The following is a 15,587-nucleotide window of genomic DNA, read 5'->3' as shown; positions in this document are numbered from 1 at the left end:
GCCCAACCTTCCTTCCAATAAGTGGCTGCTGGGTTTGAACCGCCAGCCTTCTGATTAACAGTCAAGCACAATAGGCATTACATCACATTCTGAAATTCCTGGAATTTTATCCCTATGTTTTGTTTTCCTCCCCAAGAGTTTAGGTTGTCTAATGGACCTTAATTATATTGTCAATATAGTATAAAATCAAAAATTATCTTAGTCTAGTCTAAACATCCTATAAATTTAAGGCTACAATTTAGTAAATCTGCATTATTTACTTTGTCAATTTAGTAAGATGAAACAAACCACAAGTTTAAGATCCCTTATTCTTTCTGTCATTTTTATCTCCAATTAGCCCTTCCTATCTGGTTACAATAATATTGCCCAAAGGGATTTTGGGCTCATTGTCCTAAAATGCTTTCAGCATTGGGTCACTGGGAAACACAAGTGTTCATGTCTACTAATATATATTTTTGGAATCAAAACCATGACTGAAAGATTCAGAAGGCAAAAAACAAACAAACAAGCACACACAAACATAAATAGTAAGATTTAGGTAAGAAATTTCTCCAAAGTAGAAGCATTTTCATTGGAGACATTTCACAGAAATGCCTTTAGAATATAATTACCCAGTAATCTTATGTAATTCATAGGCCATGATGTCAATGATATTAGAACAATAAAAGAAAAAGTTAACAAATTAAAAATCAACCTACAAGTACCATCCAGAAGATTAGTAAAATGAAAAATAAATTATCAAGCAAAAGAGAGCAGGGAGTTAAAAAATATATATTTGAGGTTACTGATTGTAAGATATCCCTTTCTTGAAACTTGGAGAAAAAACATAAAAGTCAAGGTCAGTGTGAAGGAAATTATCAATACTTCACTTACTTCTTTGTAGCCAAAGATGATACGTCCATCAGTGAGGAGGGTTGCCTGGAATGTGAAGCTTCCCAGGTTGTAATTATCCTGGAGATGTACATGGTCCCACTGGACAACAAGTGCTGTGCCTAAAAATACCATTGGAAAAAGAAGAAATACAATGAGAAAAACATACGGACCAATTTTGGTGAGAGTATCATAAAAACTGATCTGGCCTTCAGATTTAGGAGTTGTGCTATTTAGATTTTGTCTGTCAAACTGCAGTTTTTTTACTGAAAAAGTATTTATTTATTTTTTTTAAAGAATTGGGTATTGTCTAACCATTTGGAAAAATCTAACCTCATAAGGAGGTTAATACTGAGCCCAGTGTGGGGGAATGTTGGCTTAGGAATTTCCTTAATGTTTGCAGATACTAACTGCTTAAATCTCCATGAGCCACTTTCAAGACGAATTTCAAACATGTTTAACAAATGCTGAGAGAAAGGAACATGTTCAGAAAAACCAGAATCTCTTATAAAAGACCTGAAAATGTCTTATCCTTTCTTAGAATTATACTTTTCCACCCTGAAGAAGTTCCCTTAGCACTAATGGAATTTTCTTTTTTGATTCACAAAGCCTGCATTTCTGTCTTTGTTGTATTGTTTCGAGGAGGCTGCAAGGTAACTTAATAGGCTCTGGGCTAAGATTTCTCAAGCCCCCTTGAAGTACATTGGAATGAATCTTCAGTACAGTATATTATATTCTGATGACTTAAACTGCCAGGGTTACTAGAAAACAGTGTTACTAGAAAACTGTTAACATGAATGACAAATTGAAATCTAGTCTAATAGCCACTAGCAAGAATTCATATTTTTGTTTTAACTAATATTGTGCAATTTTTTAAAAAAGAAAAGAAATGAGCAGTTAAGACTTTAGCTTAGCTCTAAGTGTCTGATTATCTGTTTGGTTAAAAAAAAATATATGGAAAAAAAAAGTACATAAAATGGAACTTTCAGAACTAAAAAAGCAAAACCCATTCATCAACTCACTAAGAACCTGATTCATATATATATATATATATATATATATATATATATATATATATATGAATCAAGATTGTATAGAAATTTTAAGCAATGATTTTGTACTGCTGGTAATATCTCTTGAGCTAGCTGACAGTATTAAATAGATATGTTATTTCAAATAAATTTTTAATGCCAAATTGTAAATCCCTGTTGTTGTGTGCTGTCAATCAATTCCGGCTCACAGCCATCCAGATCCCATGGGACAAAGTGGATCTGCCCCATAGGGTTTCATAGGCTGTGATCTTTACAGAAGCAAATCACCACGTCTTTTTCTCTCAAGGAGCTCCTGGTGGGTTCAAACTGTGGCCCTTTTGGTTAGCAGGTGAATGCTTAACCACTGCATCACCAGGGCTCCTTAAAGGTTGTTAAAAGACAGAAACGTATTTCTTTTTGAGATAAAACTTTAGAAGTCTAGCAATTTGGCTTTGAATGTTACCTTGGTGTTTTTAGTTGCAGGAAATACCTAACACATACCACTGTTATGGGTGAAGAGCCAGATCATTTCCTTCCATGGGCATTTCCTTGTCTTTACTTAAAAAAAAAAAAAAAAAATTGGAAAAAGCAAGAGTAAAATAATAGCCAGGAAATTTGCAATGATATAGTAGTAGTATGAGGGTTTTCTGATCATAAAATGTCTCTTAGAAACCTCTTTGTCCTTTAAACATGTTCACAAATCTCAAGCTCCAGTCTCTTCCTTATTCTCCAATTTCTATCAAAGATAGTGGTAGTGCAGAGAAAACCCTGCACTAGAGAAGATAGGAGCTCTGGTAGCATAGTGCCTAAGGCATCTATCTGACTGCTAACCAGAAGGCTGACGGTTCAAATCCACCGGACACTCCTCAGAAGGAGGATGGGACAATCTACTTCTGTAGTGATACTGCCTCGGAAACCCAAGGAGGGGTCGCTATAAGTCAGGTCTGACTCGATGGCACATAACAACAACAACAAGACAGAAGATGACTCGTCCAGCCTTTAATACTTGCTTTGTGATCTTGGACACAGCTAACTTGGAGAAACTGTTTCCTCACCCATAAAGTGGGAGTAATAATTCTTGCCTTCAAGGGATTTCTGCATTTAATATGAAATAATGTCAATTTATTTAATTATTGATGCATTTAATGGGTTCATACAGGACAAAAATACCTCTAATTCTTTATGAAAAAGAGAGAGGTATAGATGAATTAAGTAAGGTTTTTATTTGATGCAAATCTTGCTGAAGTGATTCCTAATCCAAGTGCTATGAAATTTGCAAATGTGAAGTTTTATATTATGTAGTAGCATAGCTCCCATCAAGATTTGTGAATTTAAATGGTTCCTTGGAAGGAAGATTGGGCAATCTACTTCTGTAGTGATAGTGCTTCAGAAATCCAAAGGAGAGGTCTCTATGAGTTGAATCCAACTCGACAGCAGTGAGGTTTTTTTGTTTTTTGTTTTCTTTTTCTGTTATGTAGTACCGGGGAGTCCCTGGGTAGTGCAAACAGTTGACATGCTCTCCTGCTAACCAAAAGGTTGGAAGTTTGAGTCTACCCAAAGAAGCCTCAAAAGAAAGGCTTCTGAAAAATTAGCCATGGAAACCCCATGAAGTGCAGTTCTATTCTGACAAACACGGGGTTGTTGTGCTTTGGAATCCACTCAATGGAAACTTGTAAAAATGGCAAATATGTAGTTTCAACTCAAATTATTTAGTATAAATGTTATCACTACTTTAAAATTAGCTAAGTATATTTATACGGTTTTTAAAAATTAATTGATAGTTCAGGTTTCATTTTTTATTAAAAATTACTAAAAATGAAAACTTTATAGTACGCAGGTTAGTGGAAGTGGCTTTTAAAAAGGAAATGTTAATATTTATTTATTTATTTTATTTCTCTAACCAGTCTCTTACTCAAAATATCTCTCTTCAGGTAATGCTTAATATGGGGCAAAATTAGGTAAGTCCAACAGGAAGGTACTTTCCTTAGACAACTGTGATGTCTGGGAATGTGCTATCAAGAAAAAACCATGGGCTAAAGAACTGAATCTACAACTTCAAAGACCTGGGTTAGTGTGGTCCATCCTGGTTTATGACTGATAGCCATATACTTTATCCTGGGGATGGACACAAAAATCTAGTAGCATAGTTCATCCTGCCAGAGGTAAAGCTATTTTTAAGAAACACATATCAGCCTACCTGAGTTACCGCACAACTCTATGTGCTAGTTGTTTTCATCCCCTTCACCAGGGTACATACTTAGTCACAATCAAATTATCTGATTACCCATTTATTTTTTTCCAAAATGCAGAGAAATAGGTTGAAATGCTGCTTTACAAGGTCGCCAAGTCCAAATTTTTTGATTCTCTGATAGATCATATTTCTAATCATTGGCAAGAATTATACTTTATTATTAGCAATTTAAGGAGCCCTGGAAGCACAGTGGTTAAGTATTTGCCTGCTAACTGAAAGGTTGGTGGTTCAAACACAGTAGCTTCTCCATGGGAGAAAGATGTGGTGGCTGGCTTCCTTAAAGATTAACAGCCTTAGAAACCTTATGGGAGCAATTCTATACTGTCCAACAGGGTCGCTATGAATTGGATATGAGTCAGGGCTGACTCGACGGCACATAACAACAACAACAACAGAAGGAAATGGCTTTTCAGCGTATTTGCAATTTATGAGATATCACAATATTTTTCTAGGAAAGGGCTTATTTTAACGTTACCATTTATGTGTGTGTGTGTGTGTGTGTGTGTGTATGCATTAATATTCTGTGCTAATAAAACCCAGGCCAGTATAACATACAGAAGCATCTTCTCATTCTAAAATTCGAGTGCTTTAATTACAGATAAATTATCTTAGAAGAAAATTTCTAACCTGTAGTTGCCTCTCTCTGGAGTAATTTCCATAAAATGTTGAATTCCTCACTGTTAAGCATTTTGTCACTGATTGTATCCAATTAAAATTGAAAATATTTCAGGAAGTTGCTATGGCATAAAGAGGACTTTGTGAAAGCCTTACAATATTCATTTAATAAAACACAATCAATTATTCAACTTTCATTATCATATTTTAAAAACCAAAAAAACCAAACTCACTGCCATTGAGTCAGATCCAACTCATAGTGACCCCTCCTTGGGTTTCTGAGGCAGTATCACTACAGAAGTAGATTGCCCAACCTTCCTTCCGAGAAGTGGCTGGTGGGTTTGAACCTCCAGACTTCTGGTTAGCAGTCAAATGCCTTAGGCACTATACTGCCAGAGCTCCTTCTTGCTACCAGACCTCCTCCTGGAACTCAATATTCCTAGAGTTGTTACAGATGATATTTCAATGAGTTAAAATACATTAATTCTTGAGAAATAATCCTAGACGATTCTCAGAATTAAATACTCTTCTTATTTATTTAATCTTTGAACAATTACTGAGGGCCTACTTTGTGCCAGGTATTAAAGATAAAATGATTTCTTAAAAATAGCCTTAGTACTTTCTAAGAACCAGGAGTCTAGTTGGAGTGATATATATTAGTTAAAAAAAAAAAATACAAAATCACTCAGATAAATGTAAAATTCAAAGAGCTACCTAGGAACAGGTGTTAATGAGAGAGTACATTGTCATTGAGGATATTTACTAAGTATATTTTAAGATTTTGATGCTAATAACATTAAAATTTGTTTATCAGAATCCTGCATCTAAATGTTGTAGTTGTTATGTGCCATTGAGTCAGATCTGACTCATAGCGACCCCTCCTTGGGTTTCTGAGGCAGTATCACTACAGAAATAGATTGCCCCATCTTCCTTCCGAGGAGTGGCTGGTGGGTTTGAACTGCCAGCCTTCTGATTAGCAGTCAAGTGCCTTAGGCACTATGCTACCAGAGCTCCCTAAATACATGTCTCCAGTACTTAGTAAGTGATAAAGCTTGGAAAATAATCCATTTTTATCAAATCATTTCAAGTTTACTTAGGGTACATTCCGAAGGTGATTTAGAATTGGGATTTCATGGAATAAACTTCCAAGAAGTTTCTGGCTCTCGTTCTGCCACAGGTATACTTACATTGCACTAGAACAACCTTGATCCTAAGCACATACTAAATTTTAATTTAAATAAGAAAGAAAGAAAGAAAGAAAGTTGGTGACCAAGTATAAGAAGTATTAAAATAACAGGGGGAAGTTATTATGGCTAACATCGAGGGTCCCTGAATCACACAAATGATTAAGTGCTCGACTACTAGCTAATGATTGACAATTTGAACCTACCTAGAGGCACCCAGAAAGACAGCCCTGGTGATCTCCACGAGTCATAACGGACTCAGCAGCAACTTACAACAGCAACAACAAACATAGGATCTCATGTTTATATTAAATTGTTTGAAATTTATTTCCCAGGGTCTATTTAATTTTATTCTTTCTTCACTTCTATAATCTATAAGATATCTTCATCATACTGATCAGAAGATTGCTTTTAGTAAAATGATGATATATCCCCAAGGCTGCTGCCACTATCAAATCTATACCACTCACTAGTAAATTTCTCCTTTGACCATAAGAAATAATTTTGTTCAAGGCAAATGTTTCTATTACTTTCAAAGGTGAAATTGTCACTTATGTAAATAAATACTAATTCTTATTGTGAAAAGTACCCCAAAATTTATTTTTAATTAACTTTTCTGAAGGAAACTTTACTTATAATTTCTTTTATCTATTAAGCTTAAACCTTAAATAAGGTGTAGACATGAAAACATCGTTTATGTCTGTAAGAAGTTAAATTTCTTACTTGCATTTTAATAGTAGCTGCTGACATGTTCTAGGTTTTCTCTATTTTATATATCCCCAAAGGAAATAGCAGAAATAGACTGTTGTCAGTATGCTTGATACATACTCTATTTCTTATTTCAAAGTCAGGGAAAACATGTTTTAAGTGGACTGTAACAAAATTATCATTTAGATATTTTTAATAGGAAGGACTTATTGTGAATAAACCAAAATAAAAAAAACAAAACCCGCTGCCACTGAGTCCATTCCAACTCATAATGACCCTATAGAGCAGAACTGTGCCATAGGGTTTTCAAGCCTGTAAATCTTTACAGAAAAGGACTGCTTGATCTTTCTCCTACAGAGTGGCTGATGGGTTCAAACTGCTGACCTACTGGTTAGCAGCTGAATGCCTTAACTGCCATGCCATCATAGCTTCTTATTGCAAATAGCATCAAATAAATATGTTTGCTTTGTACAAGATGTTGTCTATAGCAACTCATTTACTACAGTGCAGAATAAAAAAGTGTTAATAAACATTTGTTGAATAAATAAATGAATGGATGAATGAATAGCATATAGCCATGGATTTTACATCACATATTAACAGTTACAGTAAAATATTTCCCATTTTAGGGTCTCTGCATCAAGCAGCTTACAAATCCAATCTATCAAAATAAAAAACAAAAACTGTTCACAAAATAATATGAATTTGATGTTTTAAAGTACACCAAAACCTAAAACCTGTTGCCACTAAATACACTGTGACTCATAATAGCTCTATAAGATTCATAGCAGCTGTATAAGACAGAGTAGAACTGCTCCATAGAGTTTCCAAGGCTGTAATCTTTATTGAAACAGACTACTACATCTTTCTCCCACGGAAGGGCTGTTAGGTTCTAACCACCAACATTTTGGTGAACAAGTGTATGCTTAACTACTGCACCATAAAGGCTCCTTTCAAAGTATACAGCCATTAAAAAAAAAAAAAAAAGGCTAACCAATACATACCATTATCAAAATATCTGACTGTTGAATTTCTGGACACACTGGGATCAAAATTTGCCATTAGAGGTGCTATGTACTGCGTGGCTGTTAGCATTCGATGTACAACTTCTCCAGTATATATAAAACCTATAATTAGAAAAAGAAGAAATATGAAAAGAAGCCTACAGATAGAATTTGAAAATAAAGTATTATAGTACACAGGACTAGGAAAATAATGGATGGCTGATGAACAGAAGTTGGTTCTGGATAAAATAACACATTTTCACATGATTTGGTAGTCCCTTATAGACTGGTAAATCAATTATCTATAAAATTTGCTATTTTTACTGTGGAAAAAGTAACTATTACTTTAAAGAGATTAGTAAGCTAAAAAATATGCATACAGTATAAAAAGCAATTAGAACATTCAATATGCCGCTATTAATACCTTGCTATTTTAACACTAATCTGTTATACATGTCCTTTTTACATTTTCTTGCATTCAGATTTCAGTTTAGAAGATTTTGGAAGTCACTCAAAATTTTAACACTAATCTGTTATACATGTCCTACTTCCATTTTCTTGCATTCAGATTTCAGTTTAGAAGATTTTGGAAGTCACTCAAGCATACCTTTAATACTAAAATATAAACAATACTTTTATCCTTTTCTGGAAAGTTGAAATGAGACTAAACAACCATGGAGAAATTTCCACATTTCTCAAATTGCTCAAGGTTTTATAATACTAACATCCTTTATCAAGAAGATAAAGTCTATGTGTTGGCAAATAAGACGCCAAAACACTGACAGGTACAACTGCCTCCTATTTAGAGAGATAGCTATGACTGACTTTTCTAGCAGTGGGATAATAAGAAACAATTTACTATGGAAGATTTTGTCTTTGAATTAACTTTCAGTAGCTCTTATGTTACAACTCTAACCAACTTTCAATTACTCACACTGCGCTTATTTACTTTGTGAATTATCCATGACCAATTAATTGTTAATCCTATACTGGGTTCTTGCCTCTTAGGTTTTTAGTTGGTGGAAAGGAAAGTTAGCTCAGGGAATGCTAACTAATTCCAATAATCAATCTAAGATATATACAATTCAGCAAATGAACGTATAGAAAATTACAAAATCAACACAAAAGCAATGTATTTATAATAATGCAATATAATGTGTGGGGAATCATAAGTGAACTAGATATCTAAAGACACCACAGATATTTTTTTTTTCTATTTTCACAAGAATAAATAAAATAAAACAAGATTTAAAAAAATAAAAATAAATACCCTCTTATAAAATGTTGAAGTATTTAAACCTCAAGAGTGTTAAACTTGTTATCTCACATTGTGTTATTTATAATTTCAAATTCTAAATTCGGATTTATAGGTAAGTGACTGCAGAATAAAATCTGTGGTTATTTGTTTCTCTCTTCTGGCAATGTCTTATTTTCTTTGACTACATTTTATTTATTTATTTTTTAATCAAAGGCAAATTTGAACTGTAATTCTTCACACTGAAAGTCCTATTTTTAGCTAGTAAAATTTTCAACATGTATTTCAGTCACTGATTTTTGTTTTTCGTTTGTTAAATGACATCTTTCAAAAGAAATGTTTCTTATGTCTTAGGAAAATTTTTGTACATTGAGAATTTCATATAGCCCAAGTGTACTAAAAGATTTTGTGGTGATAACACTGCTGCTTTTACTGCATGTCTCTCTAGTCCAAGATTTTCATAATCATCCTCTAAATGTTCAAAGTGCTACATTACATTTTTAAAAAATTATAAAATGAATTATATTTTTCAGGGCCTATGAGCTCTGGTGGCATAGTGCCTAAGGCAATTGACTGCTGACCAGAAGGCCAGAGGTTCAAACGCACCAGCAACTCCTTGTAAGGAAGATTGGGCAATCTACTTCCCTAGAGATACTGCCTGGGAAACCCAAGGAGGGGTCACTATGAGCCCGAATCAACTCCACGGCAGTGAGTTTGTTTTGTTTCTTTCTATGATTTAGTGTTTTCTTGTATCCTCAGAAGCTCTCGTGATGTAGTGCACAAGGCATTTGACTGCTAACCAGAAGGCTGGCAGTTCAAACCCACCAGCCACTCCTCAGAAGAAAGACTGGGCAATCTATTTCCATAGAGACACCACCTTGGAAATCCAAGGAGGGGTAGCTATGAGTCAGAATTGGCTGGATGGCAGTGAGTTTGGTTTTGTATCCTCACCAGAATGCATTTATAATTTCATCATTGAATAATTTAAAATTTGAAAAGTTCTATAACCCAAATCAAACCCAGTGCAGTTGAGTTGATTTTGACTCATAGTGACCCCCACTGGGTTTCCAAGGTGGTAAATCTTTATGGAAGTGGAATGCCCCATTTCCTTCCCTGGAGCAGCTGGTGGGGTTGAACTGCCAATCTTCTGATTAGCAGTCAAATGCCTTAGGCACTGAGCCACCAGAGCTCCCAGAAAAGCTCTATGTTGTTGTTGTTGTTATGTGTCGTGGAGTTGGCCCTGACTCATAGCGACCCCTCCTTGCGTTTCCCAGGTGGTATCCTATGGAAGTAGATTGCCCAACCTTCCTTCCGAATCTGATAGTATCTTTTCTCCATGTACTAGTTGGAGAAGTTTTGTTTGGAGTGAGGGCAATAAATTCAAGGCCAAAAGATAATTTCAAATCAATACAAAACTAATTCTCTAAAATAACTTTGTAAGAAAAGCAGCAGTAATTTTTAGAAAACCAGAATTGCAAAATGCAGGAACACTAATGATTTCAGATACTTAACTATTAATCTTAGTATTTAAAATAAATAATATGTTTGTATGTGTCCCTGCTTGTTGCTACAGAGATTTGGAAATAAATGACTCTCCACTCAATATAACCCAGTTTTCATATCATAGGAACCATTGACTGCTGTTGCTTCCTTTCATCAGAAATTTTCCAGACAAAATTCAAATGCAGTTTCAAATTTTTTCCCCAAAAAGAATTAAGGAAAATATGGAAAATAAAATCCTAATATAAAATATCTATGGTTAAAATTCCTGATTTTTCAATTATTATAATATTTAAATAAGCTACAATGACAAGTATTATGAATATGATAGTTTCTGTAACTACTATTAAAATGAGAACAGCTAATACAATTACTAACCCGTCTTGACACTATACCATTACTAGCTGGCATTACTACTACTAATGTGAAAAACACCCAAAGTTGGAAAATCCCCAGTAATTTACAAAATGAGTTCAACTTTGTTAACTCAGGTAATATTTGCTTTGTTTTCCTCCATCATATTGCAAACAATTCCTGTCAATATCTCTGGTTAGTTTTTAGTGACCAAGAAATAAAATGATGCTTCCTATAGCAATGAGCTCTACAATTTTAGATTGTGGTTAGGTGGTGGTTAATAACTGAGTAAAAAGAATCCTCCCAGGCCTGCTGAGAGCAGTGAAGTGTAATTAGGTGTTGAGTAAGATCCACTTGTGCAAAAGAGTCCTTTAATGTCACTAAATTTTCCAAAGTTTCAAAGTCACTGCCTCTCATAAGTACCAATATCCTCTATAGACATTTGCTTCTTTTCTTTAATTATGCTGGGTATGTCCAGTTGTAGAGGACATATATTTGCATTTTTCTAGTACTGTTTCTAGTACTTTTGGGTACTTTAAATATCATATATTAATTGTTTTCTTCAAGCTTCTTTGTACCTATTTGAATGATTAATCATAAAAATCCTCATTTGTTCACTATAGGCTTCTAGTTTCAATAAGAATCATCTGATTAGTCTTATGAAACTTGTGGAAAAGAGGTTATTTTCCAGAAAATTTGGGACCTTTCGTTTAAATGATTCAAATATAAGAAGCAAGTATGTTTTGTTCTTTGATTCAAACAATGCACTTCTCTTTTACCTTAACTACTAGATAACCTAGTATCAAATGACCTGAGCTCAGTTGTAATAAATAATTTTGCTCTTGTACTCTGCACAGTATCCTTTTGCTGCTTTCTGTAGGAGTTCTCTAGTCACTCTAATCCGTAAACCCTGTGAAGTTATTTGGGGATCTTATCATTGTGGATTTGGCATGAGTTAATAGTGAACCCCATTAGATCATTATGCATTTATTAGCCACAAACATTTTTGTGATAATAATAAAACTAACAATATCTATACAGTCCTTTACCAAGTTCAAATTGTTTTCATGTATTTTCTTCTTCACTGTATGCTTATTATAACTTTAAAAGAAAGGTAGTATTAATATCATCATTATTATTATTTCAATGTATTAAATGATGTATTTAATAAAGATGAGTAACATGCCCAGTGCCACATGGTTAGAAATCAGTTTTCTGATTCCAAATTTTATGGTGTTTCACAATATAATGTAGAATTTTTTCTGTGTCCAGCCTTATGTCAGGTAGTATAGAAGACAGAAAGATAATATTCTTTTTATTTCTCTTGAGGTCATTTCTAAGGCAGCCACCCTGCAGAAATGCTGACATTACCCATTGTTGTTTTGTTGTTGTTGTTGTTTGCCATCGAGTCGGCTCCAACTCATAGCGACCCCTCCTTGGGTTTCTGAGGCAGTATCACTACAGAAGTAGGATTGCCCAACCTTCCTTTGGAAGCTAAAAATGCCACTGAATTAATTTCCAGAACTTACATACTCTCACTGGGTTTCATACTTAAAACAGGAACTGAGGAAGGGAAGATCTGTTCTCTTTGAGAAAAATGCAATATCTATATGTTAGGGCAGAGTGTAGTCACCTGAAGCCCTGCTAGTTGTCAGAGCAGATCTGTAGCCATCTGAAGTCTTTCTAGTTTTTATTGTATTGCTGTGGCTTCTGTTCCTTCGGTTGGCAGATTTTATAAATAGGTTTGAATTAGATGTCTCTTCCAGAATCCATGAAACTAGACTTAAATTGGTAGGTAAATGCGTAACATTAGATAATTCATTCAATATACTATTAAATCAAGTTATCTCCTAGCTGTGTGACTTAGTTCCTTAACTTCTCTGTGTCTTTGTTCTCTTATCTGTCAAGTGGTGGTGTAATGGTACCATTATCATTGGGTTGTCTGGCTGACTTGATACATGAAAAGCATTTAAGAACAGTGTTTAAAATACATATGGGGGAAGATTGATGTCTTGCCTCCTGAAGATCATCAAGGAAGCAAGGAAGGGAAGTTGAAAAGAGACATTCCCTCAGAGCCAACAGACAGAGAATGCCTTCTTCTAGAGCTGGTGCCCAGCATTTGGACTTCTAGCCTCCTAATCTGTGAGAAAATAAATTTCTGCTCATTAAAGCCACACACACATACACACACACAAGATCAGCGTTTAAAATAAAGACATGCAGAAAACCAGCCAATCAACAAAAGTCCTTCTAATTTTTACCTTATATTTCCTGTCTAATACATGGCTTGATTCTGGATTTACACTAGAATTTTTATTGGACTTTAAAATTGTGCTTTAGACCCAAATGGTATGATGTGTGCTTATTTCCATTATTCTAGTTTGGGTTAAAACAAACCATTGATTTTAACTACAAGGCAATAGACTAAATACTCCTAAACTCATGCCCTCAATCCTTATTTGACAGATCTTTTCTTACATTCTGATGGAAAATGTAAAAATATTACATAACCTTGTAAAAATATTAACCTCCTATTGGTTGCAAATGGATGTTCCATTGGAAGTGTTATAGTAATAAAGGAAGCACAAGGAGGCTATAAATGCCTCTGAAACATTATGTGAAACTTTAATGTGTAGATGCTACATAAAATATTCTACTTTATCATCTTTCATTGATATTTTTTACTCTTGAGGAAAGGTTGTAGATGATGACGATGCTTGTAGGACACTGAATATTCCTAGTTAAGCTGTTTCTGGAGTACAAATGAAAATAACACAAGTCATCTTTGTCACCTTTAGGACATGCATACTGTGATCTATATACATCAATCAAATAGATATGAAATTTATGATTTTTTATTGATAAGGATTCAGAGAACAGATTTCTCATACTGATCATTCATGAACCTCATATTTGACGTGTTCCACTTCTACTCATGAAAAATTCAGTTATTTAACTGGGTGATATTTACAGTTATTGCTTGGCCAGTTTCTCAATGTTGGTGGTGGACAATTTGCTTGACCAACAAATGAAGTCTGAGCATAAGTCAAATTACATTTATCACAAATGCCATGTGATGAATCAATACATTCTCACATGCTATAAACAAACCTCTTTAATTGTTTTAATTCAGTCAATACTTTATACAAAACCATATGTGGCAACAATTCCTAATTAGAAAATTAAAAGTTATGAAAGTTATTTGGTAATTTAACTGTCTACCAGCTATAACTAACTGTTCAATGACAGGTTTCATGTAACAGGCTTCCTCTGGACAAAATTATTACTAGTGAACCACAAAGTTCATTGTGCGAATATGTGGTTTGTACATGCAACTTGTAGACAGTGAAAAAAAATAAAGAAGAAGAAAAAGAAGATGTGTTTCAAAGTTTATGTGAGCATACCAACCTATAGGAAACAACTTGTAATACTGTCAATCACCAAATATTTCCCCTCTTTATTTCCAATCAATCAAGTTAAATACATAGCATATATTTTATATATTAAAATATAGAAAAATGTTAAAATATATTACATCTAGTAAACTCCTTCATTCTACTGATGTAAAATATCATTGGGGATTACAAAGCTATCTTCAAAAAAAAAGAAAAAAAAAGCAAGCGACAACTTTGTTATCAAGTACAAATTATGTTCATGCACTTAAAAATACAAAATTTATGTTGTTGTTGTTATGTGCCATTGAGTTGGACCCGACTCATATAGACCCCTTCTTGGGTTTCAGAGGCAGTATCACTATGGAAGTAGATTGCCCGATCTTCCTTCTGAGGAGTGGCTGGTGGGTTTGAACCACCAACCTCCTGATTAGCAGTTAAGTGCCTTAGGCACTATGCTACAACTAAATAAACTGCTTCTCCTCAATTACAGAAAGAAAGAACAGGAGCCAGAAGTAAGTACATGAGGAGAGGACAGGAGACAAAAGCCGCTACCTTTTTCCTTCTTTTTCATCTTTAGGTAATATCAAAATTGTTGATTAGAGTTCTTGTCTTCTTCACCTTGTTTTGGAAATAAACCAATATAACTTGTTCTTAGTTAACCCACGTTAATTCTTAGTGGTCAATGTCAGGAAATTCCCTTCTTTCTCTCCCACCCTACCCCTCAGAAAAAAGGAAACATTTCTCCCACATCATTATACCTTATTGTACTCACTGAATATCCTGTAATGCTCCAGAGGAGTCTCTGGGTAGTGCATCTGGTTAATGTGCTAGACTCTGAACCTAAAGAATTTTGAATCCACTAGAGGTGTCTTGAAAGACAGGCCTGACTATCTACTTCCCCAAGAAGTCAGTCATTGAAAACCCTTTGGGGTGCAGTTCTAATGACACATGTGGGGTCACTGTGAGCTAGAGTTGACTAAATGGCAACTGGTTTTATACTGCTACATGTATTACTTTCAAAAGAAGGTAAATTTAAAGAAAAAATATTACATAGCATGAGAATATCTCTCTTTTGGATTCTTGCCCAGAATTATAGCCTATCCAGCCTCTAGTTTATAAAATAAATTTTATTCTACATTCTTAAAACTATAACTACATTTTCCAATTTCCATTCCTCCAGAAATGTTCTCATTTTTCATGATCGATCAGACATTCCTAGAAGAAATAGAGCACTCAATCATATATTTTGTCAGCATTCATCCAAGTCAGGCCATGAAACTGGTTATACCAACAATCTTTTCATTATCCTTCCTTTTTCAGTCCAAGGGAAATACTATTCAACAAGTCAGGAAAGATGGAGGCAAAAAAGGAGGAGAAGAACTTAGCTTTCTCAAAGACAGTCATCTGGGCTGTACTCCTT

The 15,587-nt window shown here is 34.4% G+C and overlaps 1 protein-coding gene across 1 annotated transcript in view; it reads right to left on the bottom strand.

Annotated features, from left to right (window-relative positions):
- PLXDC2 (plexin domain containing 2) overlaps window positions 1-15,587 on the bottom strand; it is a 711,109-nt gene that overhangs the window by 206,266 nt on the left and 489,256 nt on the right. Inside the window, exons 5-6 of the mRNA XM_007936353.2 lie at window positions 7,664-7,786; window positions 874-992 (exon numbers count right to left, since the gene is read on the bottom strand). Of these exons, the coding sequence (XP_007934544.1) occupies window positions 874-992; window positions 7,664-7,786 (242 nt within the window). The remainder of the gene's footprint in view (window positions 1-873; window positions 993-7,663; window positions 7,787-15,587) is intronic.

The sequence above is a fragment of the Orycteropus afer genome, unplaced genomic scaffold (genome assembly GCF_000298275.1).
Source record: "Orycteropus afer afer isolate SDZICR_OR568_19922 unplaced genomic scaffold, OryAfe1.0 scaffold00035, whole genome shotgun sequence".
Taxonomy (NCBI): Eukaryota; Metazoa; Chordata; class Mammalia; order Tubulidentata; family Orycteropodidae; genus Orycteropus; species Orycteropus afer.
The sequence above is the reverse complement of the archived record's forward strand: the minus strand, read 5'-3'. Positions and strand labels throughout refer to the sequence as shown.